General features: G+C 37.7%; 1 protein-coding gene across 4 annotated transcripts in view; it reads left to right on the top strand.

Moving 5' to 3' along the window:
* KANSL1 (KAT8 regulatory NSL complex subunit 1) overlaps window positions 1–19,788 on the top strand; it is a 183,444-nt gene that overhangs the window by 148,480 nt on the left and 15,176 nt on the right. For all 4 annotated transcript variants that reach the window (XM_061175455.1, XM_061175456.1, XM_061175457.1 and 1 more), the window contains one exon: window positions 17,156–17,327. In XM_061175455.1, the coding sequence (XP_061031438.1) occupies window positions 17,156–17,327 (172 nt within the window). The remainder of the gene's footprint in view (window positions 1–17,155; window positions 17,328–19,788) is intronic.

The following is a 19,788-nucleotide window of genomic DNA, read 5'->3' as shown; positions in this document are numbered from 1 at the left end:
CTGTCTTCCAGGTCACTTATCTGTTCTTCTGCCTCAGTTATTCTGCTATTGAATCCTTCTAGTGTATTTTTCATTTCAGTTATTGTATTGTTCATCTCTTTTTATTTGTTCTTTAATTCTTCTAGGTCTTCGTTAAACATTTCTTGCATCTTCTCGATCTTTGCCTCCATTGTTTTTCCGAGGTCCTGGATCATCTTCACTATCATTATTCTGAATTCTTTTTCTAGAAGGTTGCCTATCTCCATTTCATTTAGTTGTTTTTCTGGGGTTTTATCTTGTTCCTTCATCTGGTACATAGCCCTCTGCCTTTTCATCTTGTCTATCTTTCTGTGAATGTGGTTTTTATTCCACAGGCTGCAGGATTGTAGTTCTTCTTGCTTCTGCTGCATTGGGTTTTTAATGGGAATTCCTTCAGAGAGAATTAATGCCATTACAGTATTAAGGGAACACAGAATTCCTCTTTTATCCCAGTATTTTATCTCTTCATACATGTTATCTACATTCTTGATATTTTGGTCATGTGAATGAGATCTTTTTTGTTAGTGTTATTTTATGAGTTGGTTTCTGGGTATTTATTTTGTAATTGAACACTTTTCTGAACTCTTAACATTGTTTTGGTTGATTGTTTTTAATTTTCTAGGTTGGCTTTCTGTCATCAGCAAGCAGTTTGACACCTCTTTATATACTTACTCCTTTTCCTTGTCTGGATTCACTTTCAGAACAGTGTTAAGAAATAATTGGTCATAGTGAGACATCTCATTTCTGGTTTGAGTGGCAATACTTTTAGAAGGTCACTACTAATTTTGATGTAGGACAACTGAAAATGAATTGGGACACTTAGAGAATCATTTGCCGTGCTCTGGAAAAGTTTAAAGATTTTAAAGGAAGGATCAATTTGTTTAAAATTTGTTAGAACTCAAGGTAAAAGCATCTGAGATTGGCATCTGTTCTGTAGAAAATTTTCCATCAGTTACATATTTTCAAATTTACTCATACAGAATTTTAATAAGCATTCTTACTTTTTAAATCCCTGTATCAGGAGTTAATATCCATTTCTCAGTCTTCATTATATTTGTCTTCTCTTTCTTGATCAATCTTGTCAGCAGTTTTTCTATTTTATTGGTCATTTCAAGGATCAGTTCTTTGCTGTTAGCTCCTTCCTATGGTCTTGGTTTTTTCCCCCCTCTCTGCCTTTATTCAAATGCTTGGTTAATTTATTTTCTGTTCTTTGTTACATAATAACAGAAGCATTTAACTTTCTGAATTTTCTTCTGAGTGTATTTTTGGATAGCATTCCATAGCCTTTGTTGTGTGAAGGAAGTGTTTTTTTTTTTGCTATTTATTTGTAAGCTGCCTTTGAGTTTTTAAGTTCTTTTCCCAAGAGTTAAGAATTGAGTTTTTAGATTCTAAACGGTTTTTCTTTTTAAGCCTTTGTTATTAATTGCTGATTTTTATAGCATTTTGATCAAAATGATGTTCTTATAGTTTCTACTTATATTTGTGATCTATTGTGTTGATTTAAAAAAAAAAAAACTTCCATTGGTGTGTAGTACAGTTTTATATATTTATATCTTCTTTGTGACTGTGGCTCCTGTCTCCAGTAGTTGTTCTTGCCTTACAGTCTACTCTTCTTGATATTAATGTTTAGTATATGTGATTTCTCATCCATTTAGTTTTAACATTTTGTTTTCTATATGCTTTTTTTTTTTTTTTAATATGCTTTTTGAAACAGCATAAAAGATTCAGGGTTTGGGGGTGTTTTGGTTTTTTTTTAATCTCCTAAAAGTCTTATTTTAATGGGGATTTTATTGAATAGAGAACAGTTTTTAATTTTATATTCAGTTTTGAAAGTAGACTTAAAGGCTTATTTTGGTTGTAACATTTCAGTGTTTGTTGATAGTCCTTTTTATATCTTCATATGCCCGTTTATTGAGTTTTTAATTTGCATTTGTGGTTTTTCAGTGATTTGAGCAACAGTTTGACTGTGTTTCAAGTTCTTAGATCATAACCTCTGTCCCTTAAAACTCTGTTCCACTGTCTTTTGGTTGGGGGAGGAGAGCGGTTGTTTATTCTGTTTTGTTTTGGCCAATCTATGTTTCTTTCCTTTATATTGGTAACTGGTTCTACTCTATGCTGTCCAGTATGGTAGCCATTATCCACATGTAGCTATTTAAAATTAGGATAAAAAGTTCAGTACCTCACTCATACCAGCCACATTTCAAGGATTGAGTAGTCATATGACTAGTGGCTACCATATTTAGTTGCACTAATACAGAACTTTTTTACCATTGCAAAACTGCACGGGACAGTGCTTCAGAGTATTTTATGTAGCACTGTCAAGTTTTCTTCAATAGTAGCTTTGGTTTTTGATTCCCTTAAGTTTGTAGTTGCCTGTTTTTAAGTATACCAATTATCTATATGTTATTGTTTCCTATCCTTTTTATCTAGATGTTACTACCTGCTCCACAGCATTGTTGTAATCATTAAATTAGATACAGGAAGTGACGGGCACATTTTGAATGCACATAATAAGTATTCAGATGTGAGCTAGCTGTTAACTTTTCTCTCACTGTTTTTATCCCTTTGGTTCTCCCATAGTGCAAAGGAATAAGACAGTTAAGTTTGTTGTCCACATCCTGTTTTGATTTTCTATATCATCAGTTCTAACCTATAGTTCCTTTTGTGTAGGTTTTAAGTCTGCTACCGTGGGTTAAGATTTTCTTTTCTTTTTTCTTTTTAGATTTTATATTTACTTTTTATGTCATCTTGTCCTTTCACTTTACTCTGTTACTTTATAGTACAGGCTATGTTATTTATCTCTTACTCTATTGGAGATGCCAAAAGTTTTCATTAATTGTTTTATCAAACTTGTTTAATAGTTTTCCAAAAGTATGTTTTTTCTGAATTTCTCAGATTTGCTTTCTTTTCCTTTGTTCTAGTGTTCTACTTTAGTCCCCTTGCTGAGGGTTTTGTTTGTTTTTTCCTTTTGTCATTCTTAAAAACTAAGTTGATCTATCTACACTTTGTATTTATCACTAGGAAAAACTTAGCAGCTGACTGAATTAGTTTCCTGTCACAGTTCTGGAGGCTAGAAGTCTGACATTGAAATCAAGGTTGTCAGCCCTTGCTGGCCTCTGAAGGCTCTAGGGAAGAATCCTTTCTTCCCTCTTCCTGCAAGCAACCTTAGTAGTCCTTGGCTTGTAGTAGCATAATTCCCATCTCTGCCTCCATCTTCACACGATCACCTTCCCTGTGTGTCTGTGTTTTCACATGGTCTTATAAGGACACCAGTCATTGGATTTAAGGCTTACCCTAATCCAGTAGTACTTCATATTAAACTAATTGCATCTGCAAAGACCCTATTTACAACTACAGTCACATTCTGTGGTTCTGCGTAGGCATGAACTTTGAGGTAGGATCTGGGGAGGGGACAGTATTCTCAGTACACTAGCCGTTGGTCCTTATCTCTGCTGCTCATATGATGGTTGAACCCTTTTCTCACTTCTAAATCTAGAAGACAGATTGATAGGTGCTGTTCCCAATTCGATTCCTGGGTTTCAGCAACTTTCAGACTTAACACACCTTTGCTCTGAAATAGTTGGACTTTCTTTTACTCCCACTGCCAGTTTTCTGGGGCTCTTCTATCCCATTGAATTTATTGTGTGAAGAACTTAATTTTTTCTATATACAGAGAACTTATAGGTTTACCTGCCTCCTCCCCTGATTTTTTTAATTCTGTGAAGTATAAAGGATGATGTAACAAAAATCGATATATGTACCACCCTAAATGTTAATATTCAAAATTTTTTTTACTTAATGTGTTTTTTTTAATATTAAAAGAAAATTATAGATAACTAGTGCTCCTTTTATTTTCTTTCATCTCTTTTACGTGCTTTCTTCCCCAGAGCTAACCACTATTATGAATTTGTGTATACTCCCAGTTCAGGTTCTTAGATCTTTACTACACATATATGTGTTCAAGAGCACAAAATGCAGTATTGCTTATTTAAAATTTATATAAATGCTATCGTTGTACGTATTCTGCAACTTGGGTTTGGTTTTTTAGTGTGTGTTTTTAGGGGGTGTATGTGTGTGTTTTAATTCACTGTTGTGTTTTCAAGATCTCCATGTTGATGTACAAAATTTTAGTTCAGCATTTGTAAATAGTTCACATTTCCTAAAAAGACAGTATTTGTGTGGGTGTGAGTATATCCATATCCTGTTTGTTGACTTCAGGGTTCTAAATTTAACTCACATCTTGGGCTTATTGTGTTCATATCTTCTATATCCTTTGGTCTGCTTCCTATTTTTTTTTTTTTGGAATATGTTTGATATGTGCATTGTGTAAGTTTAAGTTACAATTTGATTGCCATTGTAGCCTTAGGTAACACCTCTATCTTCACATAGTTACCATTTCTTTTTTGTGGTGAGAATAATTAAGATCTAGTCTCTTAGCACATTTGTTGTTTATAATACAGTGGCATTGTCTGTAACCACTGTACTCTGTATTAGATCTCTAGGACGTACTTATCTTCTAGTAGTCAGTTTATACCCTTAAACTACCTCTCTCATTTCCCCAACCTCACCCCCATTTCTTTTTTTTTTTCTTTTTTTTCTTTTTAATTCATATATGTTCATATAGTTCCAGGGCGACTGGTTAGGTACATTGTAGTTAATGATTATTATTTCTTCTTCATCTTCATTCCTTTCATCATTATGTTGTTTCCCTTTTGATCTCTATTAATTTTACTTTAAATGGGTTTCTTTGGTAAGTACTTGCTAGATACATCCTTTTCCATCTCTTTGTTTTCAGTTTTTCTGTGTCAGTTTGTTTTAGATGTGTTTTAAAGAGGTGATTTAAATCCATTTATATTAACTCTGATTACTATCATGTTTGGAATCAGTAATTTCTCTTAATTTTTTTTTAATCCTTGCCTTTTCTTTGCCTTGTTTTTATGCCTTTCTGCTGTCTGTTGGGTTAGTTGAAAGTTCTTCTCATCTCTGTCTGCTTTGGGAACAGTAGGACTTTAGAATGCCTCTTTTTAAAACTCCAGCCTTGGGACTTCCTTGGTGACGAAGTGGTTAAGAATCTGCCTGCCAGTGTAGGGGACACGGGTTCAATCCCTGGTCCAGGAAGATCCCACATACTGCGGAACAGCTAAGCCCGTGCGCCACGACTACTGAAGCCCGCACACCCTAGAACCTGCGCACTGCAGCTACTGAGCCGACGCGCCTAGAGCCTGTGCTCTGCAACAAGAGGAGCCACCCCAATAAGAAGCCCGCACACCACACTGAAGAGTAGCCCCCGCTCTCCGCAACTAGAGAAAGCTCGCGTGCAGCAATGAAGACCAGCAAGCCATAAATAAATAAATAAATAAAATTTAAAAACTAAATTAAAAAGTAAAACTCCAGTCTTTCCTACCCATTATCTATAATTTATTTTTATTATTTTAGTTACCTTGTTTTTAAATCCCTCCCAAATTAGCCATTTTTAGGTTTATACTTATTTACATTTACCAATACTTTTGCCATTCCTGTTCAGTGTTGCTTCTTGCATCCCACTCAATTCTTGCTGAATACATTTAGTAGCCTTCTAACAATGGTATAAGTTGTAAAGTCTTTATAAATTAAAAACATACAGAATTACATTTATGTGTGAAATGTATATTTGTGAATACACACACAGTTATATATTGCCTTTATTCTTGAATGATGACTTAACTGCATGTAAATTTATATTTAGCACTTTGAAGATAATTTCATTGCCTTCCAATATTTATTGTTGTTGAAAATTCTGATGTCAGTTTAAGTATCATTTCTTTATAGATTATCTGTATCTTCTCTCTGGTAACTTAAATCTTTACCCCAGCCCCTTACTTCTGGTTTTGTTTTTATGTTTCACAATATCAAGGGACATAGTTAGATGTATGAATTAGTTTTTAGCCACTAGGTCTTGGTGTGCACCCTCATTCTGAGAGTTCTTGTTCGTCTTGAATTTTGAAAATTTTCTAGTCATTATTTCTTCCAATTTTTCCTTTTTTATTCTCTTTTTAAATATAGAATGTCTGTCGATTGTTGTTGATCTTCTCATTCTCTCTTCCATATTGCTTCCTTTCTTTTTATACTTTGCGATTTCATCTCTCTCTTCCTATGCTTTATTTCATGTAGTCTTCTCTGACTGTTCCTCCTCTTTATCAGTTTTTTCTCCAGCTGTGTTTAGTTTATTGGTAAACCTGTCAATTGGGTTTTTTATTTCAATGTGTACTTTTTTTTTCAGAATTTGTTACTTTTAGAAACATCCTCTTTTTTTTCATCCTGTTCCTGTTTCACAACATATATTCCTGCCATTATCACTATGAAAAATTTTAATATACTTATTTTAAAGTTGTTTTCTAATTGTTCTATTTCTAGCTTGCCCAGGGCCACTTCTTCCCATTTTTGCATGTACTGACTGCCTCATAACAGTCTGTGTTCTTGTATGATTTACAATATCTTTCATGGTGAGCTCATCTGGGTCCAGGGTGAGGGAGGCATGCTTTCTTTAGGAGTCTTGTGATCCCTGGACTGTGAAAGTGTCCTTAAAGCACAGTTTTCCATTAGCTTCTGAAGAGACTTCAGGAATCTAGGTGAATTTGGAATGGCAAATTCTTAGCTTAAGTTCCCTGCATATAAACAGGTAGTATGAATTTGGACCTCTTACATGAACATGGATCAGGAGTGGGCTTTCACTTTCTCCCCGTTGGCTTTTTCCACAGAAGTCCTGGAGTAGGTGTTAAACTTCCTTGCCACTTTGCTGGCTGGTTGACCAAGACCAGCCTTGGCTTTGCATTCTTTTTCTGCTTCTTGCATCTTGCAATTTCTTTTTTTAATTAATTAATGGCTGAGTTGGGTCTTCGTTGCTGCGTGCGGGCTTTCTCTAGTTGTCGTGAGCGGGGGCTACTCTTCCTTGCGGTGCGCAGGCTTCTCATTGCGGTGGCTTCTCTTGTTGCGGAGCACGGGCTCTAGGTGCGTGGGCTTCAGTAGTTGTAGCACGCAGGCTCAGTAGTTGTGGCTCACGGGCTCTAGAGCATAGGCTCAGTAGTTGTGGTGCATGGGCTTAGTTGCTCCACGGCATTTGTGATCTTCCCGGACCAGGGCTCAAACCCAAGTCTCCTGCATTGGCAGGCTGATTCCCAAACGCTGCGCCACCAGGGAAGCCCGCATCTTGCAATTTCTTACTCCTGATTCAGGCCTTTGGCAGAGTGATCATGTCTGTGGACTCCTCAGAATAGTTTTTTGTTTTGTTTTGTTTTTGTTTTTTTAATTTTTGGCTGCATTGGGTCCTCGTTGTGCGCGAGCTTTCTCTAGTTGCAGCGAGCAGGGGCTACTCTTCGTTGCAGTGTGTGGGCTTCTCATTGCGGCAGCTTCTTGTTGCGGAGCACGGGCTCTAGGTGCGCGGGCTTCGGTAGTTGTGGCACACAGGCTCAGTAGTTGTGGCTCACGGGCTTAGTTGCTCCGCGGCATGTGGGGTCTTCCTGCACCAGGGATCAAACCTGTGTCGCCTTTGTTGGCAAGTGGATTCTTAACCGCCAGGGAAGTCCCACATTTTTTTAATGCATAAAAGACATTGGATTATAGGGGAAACTAAGTATGTTGAAACAGTTGTTAAAATATAAACTTGTGGTATATTAATTGCTTTATTAATGCACTAAATAACAAGATTTAACAGCAGGTATAGTAACTGTCATGATTTCAAAGTAGTGATGAGCTCTTAGATAATTTGAAATATCTGCCACCAGTGTAATGTGATGGGTGAATCAATTTGGAGAGCACTTCATGCCATATATGCTCTAGTCAGAGATTCATAAAAGACATTAAAGACTTAAAAGCCATTTGTTTAAAAGAAAATCTTTTGTTTCCCCAACTTATTTGACAAGGAAACCTTGGTAAAGTAATACTGATTAAGCATGCTCATGAATTACTATGATTCCAAGAGAAGCATTTCAGAACATCTGCTTCCTGCTCTGTAATCTCTTTGTAGGTGATGTTTGGACACTTGGCAATACTGAAATTTAAATTTTAAAATGAAAGCTTTAACCATCAACGTTTTCCATTTCTTAAAATCTCATTCTAAAATTATGAGTAGATGAAGTAGATGTTTTTAAGTATGCCAAAGTAAATATAAAATACAGAAACTTTATTTGCAACATTGATTTACTGATCCCATTTTGTTTTCAAACATAGTCTAAATAAGTTTATAGGAAAATAAACTAATAAAAGGTCAGTCAGGGACTTCCCTGGTGGTCCAGTGATTAAGACTCTGTGCTCCCAGTGCAGGGGGCATGGGTTCAATCCCTGGTCAGGGAACTAAGATCCTGCATGCTGCACGGTGCAGCCAAAAAAATAATAATAATAAAACAAGTTAAAAAAAAAAAAGGTCAGTCAAATGATTGTACATTTTCTTTCATTATCTGATGTACTTGCATTGATTGTTTTAATTGCTGTGCACATACACTTGATTTTTATGTTGCATATACATACTTCTTAATATCATTGTACTTGGCATTTTAGATGCCACATAAGAAGTGATGGTTTGCTTAACCATTCCTCAGTTCATTTTTTACTATTATATACCAAGTGAGCCATGAGTGCTTTGGCACAAATTTCAAAATCTCTACCTTTTTCATTATCATCTTAGACAAGTTCCTTGGGGGTCTACTTTCCAAGAAATATTTACCAAAGTAAAAGAATCTACTGTTGTTACCAGTTCTGCATATTGCAGGTTTAGGCTGTTTTAAGATTGAATCAGGTAGTACCATCTTCAGTATTGTCGGTGATTTTTGCCACTGGTAATGCTTTTGACTTTAACAGTGATTCCTACAGTTACCAGAGGCTTCCCTGTTCAGATTACCCAGACTCCATAAATGATTTTTAAAGTTTGTTTGAATCAAGATCCAGATAAAGTCCATACATTCCAGTAAGTCTTTTAAGTCTGATTTTATAGGCTTCCCCTTTATTTTTTTCCTTGCAATTTAAATAGGTTTATGATGTGCTTGTATGTTGTTTTCTTTGTGTTTTCATTTGGCTTGGGTTTTGCAGTTTCTTAAATCTGTGGATTAGTGTCTTTAATTATTTTTAGCACAAACTGAACCATTATTTCTTCAGACATTGCCCTTGCCGCATTCTTTGTCTTCTCCTTATGGACCTCTGATTACAAGTATGTTGGATTTGATCACTGTGCGTGTACATTCTGTTCTGTATTTCCCTGTTATTTTTTTCCTCTGTTCCTTAATTAATCTGTCTACCAGTTCACTTATCCACACTTCTGGTGTGTCTAATAACGATGCCAAATTCGTTTTCAGTCAATGTTGGATATTATATATTTAAAAGATTTTCGCACCTCTGATGCTCTCTTTCCCAGGAGCAGATTCACCTTCCCCTGCTAGGCATATAGAATGGGAGCTGAAAACTTGACTGCAGTTAGGCACTGAGCTGAGTTGCAGCTAGGTTATAGTTTTGTTTGTTTGTTTGTTTGTTTTAACATCTTTATTGGAGTATAATTGCTTTACAATGGTGTGTTAGTTTCTGCTTTATAACAAAGTGAATCAGCTATACATATACATATATCCCCATATTTCCTCCCTCTTGCATCTCCCTCTCACCCTCCCTATCCCACCCCTCTAGATGGTCACAAAGCACTGAGCTGATCTCCCTATGCTATGCGGCAGCTTCCCACTAGCTATCTATTTTATATTTGGTAGTATATATAAGTCCATGCCACACTCTCACTTCGTCCCAGCTTCCCCTTCCCCTGGGTTACAGTTTTGATAAGGCTTTGTTTCTCTCTGGTCCATTCTTAGGGCATAGCCTTGTTTCTTACTCCCATTTCCAGATGAGAGCCTGATTCGATGACCAGTGCCCTTCCCCATCATGTATCCAGTGCCCTTCCCCATCATGTATCCTGAACTCTAATTGTAGTCTCCTCATCAAAGTGAGCCTGCCAAAATCTCTCTACTTTCCAGAGGCTTTCTGCTTAGCTTCTTAGCCTCCTGCCCATCACAGCTTCAGAATTTTCCAAATGCCTTGGGAGCAGGAGTATCTGACATGTGTCATTCTTAGTTTCCTGTCCTTCCTTTTCACTGGGAATTTGGCTCTTCAGGTCTCTAAAGTTGTCCCTTCAGCCCTACAAAATCATCAGAATCTCTGCTCATTTCTCTGTCCCCAGAAGTGACCCTCTACCAAGACACCAAATTCTGAGCATCACTCAAAATCACCCATTGTCCACAGGAAGAAGCAGCTCCACACTTCATGGTTCTACGGTCTCTGAAATCTTGACTCCTTGATATTGTCATTGTTTTAGCATTTCTCTTGTATCTTAAAGTTGAGTTTGCTTTTTTTTTTAAATCTGGCCTTTCTAGTTCTCAGAGTGTTGGTTTGCTATAAACTATGCATCATACCCCTTTTCCTTGCAATTTATTTGTTGAGAAAACTGGGTTATTCCATTTATTTATCCAGTGGCTTACATTTTTCTGATTATATCCCTGTGGTGTAACTTTCTCGCCTCTTGGCACATCTAACAATGTTTTTTTGGATGTTGGGCATTTAATTTTACGTGGTTGAAGCATAGGGATTGTATTATCTTCCTTTAAAGAGGCTTTGTTTTGTTGGCAGGTAAGTTACTTGAGGTTCAGTTTTTCCTTTACTAGGGAGGGTGTAGAGTAGCCTACTTTAACTCCACTAGTAAATCAGGATCTTCTGGGGTCTTTTTTGAATGCTCTGTGCCACTTGGTTGGTCACAATGGAGAAGTCTCCCTGCTTGTGTGAGCTCGGGGAACTGTTCAGTTCATAGCTCCTTCGTTCTTTGCCTGACCTGGTGGAGTTTCACCCTGTACATGGGCTTCTTAGTATTCAGCAAACACTCAAGGAGATCTCATGAAGATTTCTGGAGCTCTTTTTCTGTATGGCTTCCTCTTCTCAAGAAGTCTGCCTCATAATTACCAGTCACCTGAGCCTCTGTACTTCAGTCTCTGGGAGTGTGTTTCCTCAACTCAGTGAAACCATCACGCTCTGCTTAGAATCCCTCACCTGCTGTGCAGTCTGCAGTGTGCCTCCAGGCAGAAAGCCAAGGCAATCACAGGCCACCTCATTTGTTTCTGTCTTAAGCTGTGTGTTGTCCGGTTTTCTAGTTTATGGCTAAAGGATAAATGTGATCATTCTATAAGAGAAAAATGCCCTTTTATACTATTGGTTTACCCTTAAGTACAGTTTGTGCAGAAAGAAGCATGATTCGTGTTATTCGTGTTATTTCCTTTTATCTACCAATTTTCAAACAATAAGTTGATTTCCTGCCATCTTCTAAGGGCAATCAATAAAGTCTTTGTGGAGGGGGGGTGTGTATGATTATGAAGTCATCGATTTAAACGTATTTGAGTTATTCAAGCCATTGAAATTCTTTTCTATGCTCAAATTGTCAATTTTGATTATGGAAGCCTCTTCAAGCTTGCTGTTGAGTTCTTTTGACTGCAGTAGTCTTGAGACCTTTCTTCTCTCTCACCATTAATATTTAATGGGAGCCTGTGCGTTGAATTTTCCTAGGAGGGATAACCATAATTTGAGCCGCATGGTTCTCAATGATTTTTTTTTTAATATGTAATGAATGTGTAGCACATAGGAGTGTTATGTATCAATATTATCCTGTTACAAAGCATTATCCTAACACAAGTTCTGTGGTCCTAAATTGTTTCTATAATTTTTACTGTAATAAAACTATAAATATTCTATAGATTTTATTTTTATTTATTATTATTTTTAAATTATTTTTATTTATTTATTTATTTATGGCTATGTTGGGTCTTCGTTTCTGTGCGAGGGCTTTCTCTAGTTGCGGCAAGTGGGGGCCACTCTTCATCGCGGTGCGCGGGCCTCTCACTGTCGCGGTCTCTCTTGTTGCGGAGCACAGGCTCCAGACGCGCAGGCTCAGTAATTGTGGCTCACGGGCCTAGTTGCTCCGCGGCATGTGGGATCTTCCCAGACCAGGGCTCGAACCCGTGTCCCCTGCATTGGCAGGCAGATTCCCAACCACTGCGCCACCAGGGAAGCCCCCTCAATGATTTTTGACCCACCTGCCCACCCCCAAGAAACATTTGACAGTGTAGTCATTTTTGGTTGTCACAGAAGGTGGGGAGGAAGGTGTTACTTGCACCATGAGTAGAGAGGTCAGGGAAGCTGCTACTTATTTACAGTGCACAGGACGTCTCCTCCCAACAAAAAATTATCCAGCTCAAAGTGTCAGTAGTGCTGTTGTTGAGAAACCTTGACATATACTAATTTAGCTAGCATTTGTGTAGTGTTTTAATAGTTTGAGAAATCATACTACATTTCCCACAATCCCATGAAATTGGCATTATTGATCCTTTAATAACAGATGAGTAAATTTGAGGAGGTCATACAACTAACAAGAAACTAGAATTTGATATCGATGGTCTTTATGGTTGATGTCTTTTTTTTTTCTCCCCCCATTATAAATGAAGACAGTGTGCTTTGTATGACTGCAAAAATAACAGAGAGTTGAGACCAGACACTGTTCTAAGTGATATTTATTCTCAAAACCGCCTTATCAGATAAGCAGCTGTTATTATGGATGAAGCCATTACTTAACTTGTCTAAGGTTATACAGCTAGTAAGCAGCAGAGTTAGGGCTCAAACCCAGACAGCCTGGCCCCATTGCCCACACTTTTAACTACTGTATGTTGCCACACAGTTTTTCTTTTACAGTTTAAACATAATGTTTGTTTGTTTTATCTTTAAATCTTTAATACCTTTGGAATTTATTTTGATGGGAAGTAGGAATCCACCTTCTTCCCACCCCCCAGACCTTGATTTCCCTGATTCATTTATTGGAAAAGTCATCTCCCCCGACCCTTTTTTTTAGTTAATTCATTTAGAAATATTGCCTGTGTTAAAAATTAAATTGTCATGTTATACACATTGGTCTATTTTTTCTTTTTGTTTAATTAATTTTTCTGCTCCTTAACCAGTAGCATATTTTTTTAAATTACTATAACTTTTAAAATGTGGTAGGGCAAATCACTCCCGTCTACCTTTGCTTATCAGAAAATTTCTGGGAACTTTTCCCCTTGGCATTTATTCTTCCAGTTTGTAGTTTGTTTAAATTACATTTGCCTCTTCTCTCTTCTGTACCAAAAACCTACTGAGTTTAAGATTATAGATTAATTTGTAGAATATTAATAATAGCTTTAAGCTTTGTGCTTAAAATTTCTAGTTAAACTTATTCCAGTATTTTTTTTTATTGTTGTTATAGTCAAGAGTAGACTCTTTTGTCACTTGTATGTTTCTAAATAAAAGTTATTTTTAGGAAGATGACACTTGAGAAAAACACCTGAGGTGAGGGAATGACCATGGAGCTAATAGAAGAGCCAAGTGCAGGGGCCTGTGATCCGGAAGTTTGCCTGTCATTTTGGGGAAGGAACAAGGAAGTCAGAGGAACTGGTAGCGTGAGCTAGGAGAGAAGCAGGAAATGAAGTCAGAGAGGGGATAGAAGTGACAGGTGGTATAGGGCTTTGTGTGTACCAGTGCAAGAACTTTGACTTTTATTCCTCATGAGATGAGGAGCCATTGGAAGGTTTTGAGCAGAGGACTGGCATGGTCTGACTGAGGTTGTAAAACAAGATTACACCAACTACTGTGTCAAATAACTGGAAGGAGGGACAAGCAGGAAGACCAGTTCGGAGGCTATTTAAGAAACGCATATGAGAAAAGATAGTGACTGCAGTTGAGGTGGTATGAAGGGGTCAGATCCTGGATACATTTAGAAGGTGGAGACAATAGGATTTCATGATTGGTTTTGGGGTATGATAAAGGAGTTTAGGATGAGTCCAAGGATTTAAGATTGAGCAACTGGAAGTTGGGAAGAGTTAGGAGCTCAGTGTTAACTCACTAACTCTGAATGCCTGTTAAGACATCTAAGTGGAGATGTTGAATGGGCAGTGTGAAATTGTATTAATTGATGTCCTAATATCGAATACTTTTGATATCCAGGAATAAATCCCACTTGCTCGTGGTAGGTTGTTTTTATTTTTTTGTGGTTTTTAAAATAAATAAATAAATACATGTGTATAATTTGGCGTCTTATTTCTGTGTGTGTATATTTAAAGTTGCCCAAACTGTCCTTCAAAAAAATTCCCCAAATTTATCTCTTAATAAATTAAGATACTTTTATATACTTCTAGGTTCTATTAACACTTCACAGTTTTTCATTCAAAAGTAAGATTGGTGTGTAAGTATGTGTGCACATACTTTTTATCAGGTTTTAAGTCAATTCTGTTTTTCTAAGAGGACTGTAGAAATCTAATTTCTTTATGCCAGCACCAGCCATTTTAATTGAATAGAAATGATCTGTTCTTCAATGTTTTTAAAGACTTCACTGAGGACACAAGACTAGTCTGAGCCCCTACCTTTATTTAAGGCATGTGTATTGTATTCTCTGATTAGATGGAATATAAAAATATGTAACATTTAAACATTATAGAAATGCATAATGTGGAAAATGAAAGCTCTCCTTAATCTCCTCCCCGCCATCATAACCACATCAGTGGTTTCTTGCACATTCCTCTATCCTCCTCCTCTCTGCATCTCTCTACATGTTAGTGTTTTATTTGGATAACATTATTACGTCAAGACTATTTATTTTTATTTTAACTTGGCTGTGTGTATGTGTCTACCCTATTGTATCCTGTATCCAGTTTATCAATTAACTAGTGCTTTTTTGAGGAGTTCTTATATGTTTGCATTTTTTCCTTTTTCTCTTTATTAGGCCAGTCTTACAGTTTATCTAATTAATTGCTGTGTTCCTATCTAACCCATTCTTTTTTTTTTTTTTTAAAGATTTATTGATTGATTGCTATGTTGGGTCTTCGTTTCTGTGCTAGGGCTTTCTCTAGTTGCGGCAAGCGGGGGCCACTCTTCATCGCGGTGCGCGGGCCTCTCACTATCGTGGCCTCTCTTGTTGCGGAGCACAGGCTCCAGACGCGCAGGCTCAGTAGTTGTGGCTCACGGGCCTAGTTGCTCCGCGGCATGTGGGATCTTCCCAGACCAGGGCGCGAACCCATGTCCCCTGCATTAGCAGGCAGATTCTCAACCACTGCGCCACCAGGGAAGCCCTCTAACCCATTCTTGAGGTGGGTTTGGGAAGGGGGGTAAAAAAAACTCCCAAAGAGCAGTTCTTAAATTTGCTGTTTCTAGCACGTATTTTTTCTTTTGATAATTTCAGCTTTTATTTTAATCTTTCTCTTAGTTTGTTCCTCTTGCCATATCGTTTTTACTCTACATCCAGTCTATAAAATGGAATGCTGTACATTGCCCACTTGGAGAGCTAGTTGATGTCATGGGTTAGTTTATGAGGAGAAAATATACCTCCCTTTTAAGATCTCTTATTCTGATTTTTATATGTTTTTCTAATCTTGTCAGTGTTTAAAGTTTTGGTGCCATTTTTGGATTCTAATTTCCTAAATCCTCCCATTCATCTCCTGCGCAGTCTGTGGTCTTTGTCCCTGCCAACGTAGGCCCCTCTCTCTCTCTGCCTCAAAATGTTATCTCCCCCAGAAAGCCAGCCCTGGTTAAATAGGTTGCAAGAGGTATTTTTTCCCAAAACAGTACCAGTTAATGTCTACACAGAAGTGTGTGTTTAGTTGGTATAATTTCCTTTCAAAGCCATCTACAATTGCAGCTTATTAGAATTCTTTCACTTTAGCGTAAGTTGCCCAGTCTAACCTTCACAGGGCCTTCTTTGAATGCCACCCATCTATGTCGCTGCAAGGAGGAGGCAGTTGGGGAATGTTGATAAAGACCGCATTGTTCTCATATTTATCTTTCTTCTGTGCGTGTCTGTGAAGGCAAACAGCTTTCAAGAGTTGGGTGTGCTGAAACTAAATGCACCTCTCGCAGTTGTTACAGAGTTTTGATGCTACCCTTTTGTCTTTATTTTGATACTACCCTTGCTTCTAGCATCCCTTGTCATAGTGTCATTCCACAGACAAGTCCCTTCTTCTAGGACTGCATGCTACCCAGATGACTTTTTTGTGGTCATGATTTGGCAAATGCCAGACTTGTTCATCCTAACACAAGAACCTAGGGATCCTGCATTCAGCATGACCTGAAGTTTTCTCCTCAAAGCACAAAATCATAAAAATCCCATTTTTTTTTTAACAGAATTAAATCTTTTGAAGACTTAGATTATTTTTGACTGTGGACTTAGCTGGAGAGGTTATTTCTTATCCTGCCCACATGTATACAAAGGAAGTTTAATGGAAATGATTTCTATCCCATTGGAATTAATCTAACACAAAGACTATGGATATGAACACTCACCATCCCAAATTCATTTTCATTACTTAAGTATGAGCTTTATAACAGTAGATTTTTAGGCTAGGTTAAAGAGTAGCTAATGAGTCCACGGAAATTTGCCATGTTGTTTCAGGCCACCTGGAAGTCTTTTTATAGCAGGAGATGCGAAAAGAACAGGAGAGGTATGGTTGGTTATTCATTAGTACGGCTCTTAGGTGGATGAAGTTGCTGAAGAGGGCAAAGTCATGTTCCACCCAGAAATCTGGAGCCAGCTGTTCACCTTAGCAGATGGTGGAAAACCATCAAGCTGGTAGAAACATACAGGTTTTGTAAAGTGTTCTTGGTAAGCACCTAAGGGCTTCACGTAACTTGATGTCTTCATTGGAGAAGAAGCAGGTTTACTTAATTACTTTGAAGGTTAGTGTGTTGGAGAAATGGAAATCTTTTAACAAACTGATCAAACTTTTTGTTAGCGGTGTCATATATGTAGAGAGGGCCTTTTGGTTTTTTTTAGCTTGCAGGTCACTTTTATTTCTGATTTTATTGAGGTATAATGGACATATAACATTATATAGTTCCAGGTGTACAACATAATGATTTTCTGTTTGTTTCCGGCCGCGCTACGTGGCATGCGGGATCTTAGTTCCCCGACCAGGGATCGGACCCGCGCCCCCCTGCATTGGAAGTGTGGAGTCTTAACCACTGGACTGCCAGGGAAGTCCCTAGAGAGGGCCTTTTGAATCTTTGGGATACTGAATGGGGAGCTGGGTTTTTATCAGACACTGAACTGTCGGTTTTGTCTGACTTTTCACAGGTCCACCGGAACAGCACGGTGCGCTCTGGCTGTGATGTGAACCCCTCCTGTGCACTGTGCGGCTCAGGCAGTGCCAGCTCCACGCCTCCAGAAATCCACTATGAAGCCCCTCTGTTGGAACGCCTTTCCCAGTTGGACTCTTGTGTTCACCCGGTTCTAGCATTTCCAGATGGTAAGAAAGTCTACGTAATATAAAGTCTAATACGTGAGACTTAAAGGGTTCAAAGTGAAAGAAAGTCGGCCAAGATTCTGGTACAACCCCCAGGTACTGTCAAGGTATTGCTGTCAACAAAGTCTTCTCTTAGAATTTTGCAAATAGATCTCCTAGACCAGAATGTGCCACTAAAACATTGCAGCTTGCTAAGAGAGAAATTCCCCTAACACTTCAAGTGGTGAGGCTAGGACAGTTGCCTCCAGCCACAACGCTTGAAGCCTGGTCTGTTATACAGAGTCTGTCTTAAAAAATGTATTATCTGTGTGTGCCATGATGTAAAACAGCATGGGCAGTGCTGCTAAGTTGATCTACCTGATAAGCCTCCGTGTCTGCCAATTTTCCTTTTCCACCTCCCTTTTCATAATTGCTTTTCTCCCACTACATGAAAGTCATTCCTCTTACCCATATTGAGTCTTGCTGTGGGTCTTACCCCCCAGAGTATAAAAACCTTGGGCAGTAGGGACACCAAAGGAACCATTTCAGAATTCATGGCTCCTGAAGAAGAATCCTGTGGGAATTAAGTAAAAGAAAGTTTTGAATAAAAAATTATGAAGACGGGGCACATTATTTTTTTGTATATAACTTATGGCAAGATTCTCTGCCTTTTCTGTCACCTTAGAATAAATATTTAGAGAATTAATAACTTACACCTGAAACTAACATAATGCACGTCAACTGTACAGTATTTAAGTTTTAAAAAGAGAGAATTAACAACTGAAATTAGATTTTACTGTGACTGTAGTCTGATTGAATAAGTAGGTGTAAAAGATTTTTTTTAGTTAAGGTAAATATTATATATGTACATGCTGAGGTGTTGGTATAAATATCTTTAATGCATGTAGTATTCTAGAAAGTACAGCCTTTACAACTGTCTGAGTTTATGATTTTCTTAAAAACTACATTTCGGAATTCCCTGGTGGTCCAGTGCTTAGGACTCCATGCTTTCACTGCTGAGGGCCCAGGTTCAATCCGTGGTCGGGGAAGTGAGATCCCACAAGCCTCATGGTGTGGCCAAAAAAATTTAAAAATTTAAAAAATAAAATAAAAATTACATTTCAAATGGTGGGAGTACATGAGCAAAAATGTTGAAAACTGTTCTATAGACTACAGGAAGCCAGTGTTTTCATAATCTGGATTTGTTTCACTGATTTGCAAATAATCTCATGATCTGGCCCCAACCTGCAGAATGTAAGCATTTCCTCTTGAATCACTGTGTTATTTTATCTATATGTTATGGCTTATATGATGGCTGTTTATGACCTTATTTTCCATTAGTTAAATTTTAAGTTCTCTGAGGATAAGGGACCATGTTTTTCTTCCTGCTCTATCCTTCATAGCACCTTACAGGTAGTCTGTACAAGTTTTTGAAAGGAGGATAACTAAAATAGGAGTCTGGGGAATGCGAATTATATGGGATGTAAGATTTACTTATTGACATGAGAAGAAAACCCAAGTTTTTTTTAGCATCAGTAGTATATTATCTTTTTCATAGGAGGGCAGATACTAAATAATTTAGGCTTTATGGATCATACTGGCTAGGTTTAGTCTATGTTGTAACTAGGCACCTCTGCCCTTGTAGCACAAAAGCAGTCGTAGACCATGTATAAGCAAGTGGGTGTGGCTGTTTCAATAAAACTTTATTTATAAAAACAGTCATTACTGATAAACTATCCTGGAGAATCCCATCTTCTAATTGATCAAACATTAGATGACTGTAATCCCCTCATTCCTTATCTGTTCTTCAAATGACTGGATTCTTTCTTGGTCACCTAAATCTGTTTAGCTACTCCAAGCCTTACTACCATGACTCCCTTCAACTGTAAGAAAGGCATGGCATAATATTCTTGCTGCCACATGACTTCTAGTAAGAGTGGAAATAATTAGAAATTTGAAACATATGGATAGCAAGCTAGGCAGGGGTTTAGGTCAGGAGTGGTGGAGCAGTAAATAAACTTTAGAACATAATGAGTAGAAAACACTAAAACATTTTCCTCTGTGCTTCAGATTCCAGAGTCATTGACATTTACCTTTTCTTGCCATTTGGATTATAACTTATATAACTTAAGATAATATTTGTATAGCGTTTTATAGTTCACAAGCACTTTTCTTAATACTTGTCTCATTTGCTTCTCTCAGTAATCTTGTAAAGTTACTTCAGTTTTACAGATCAAGAAATAGGCTTAGAAAGGTTGTGGTTTATCTCAGGCTACATAGCTAATGTAGAAGGCTCCAGAATTCAAACCGAGGTCATCTGATACCTGTCCTTCTTTTCACTATAGTTCATGTTTCTCCCCAGCCAGGATATTGAGAGAAGTCAGGTTTGTACCTTTTTCCAGACTCTAGCTACAGACAGAGACACCAGGATGATTTGGGAACATTTCTTGAGTTACTCTCTTAGGATTACAATATTGAATTGTAT

This window comes from Eubalaena glacialis, chromosome 19 (genome assembly GCF_028564815.1).
Source record: "Eubalaena glacialis isolate mEubGla1 chromosome 19, mEubGla1.1.hap2.+ XY, whole genome shotgun sequence".
NCBI classification, from domain to species: Eukaryota; Metazoa; Chordata; class Mammalia; order Artiodactyla; family Balaenidae; genus Eubalaena; species Eubalaena glacialis.
This window is presented reverse-complemented; position numbering and strand designations above follow the sequence as displayed.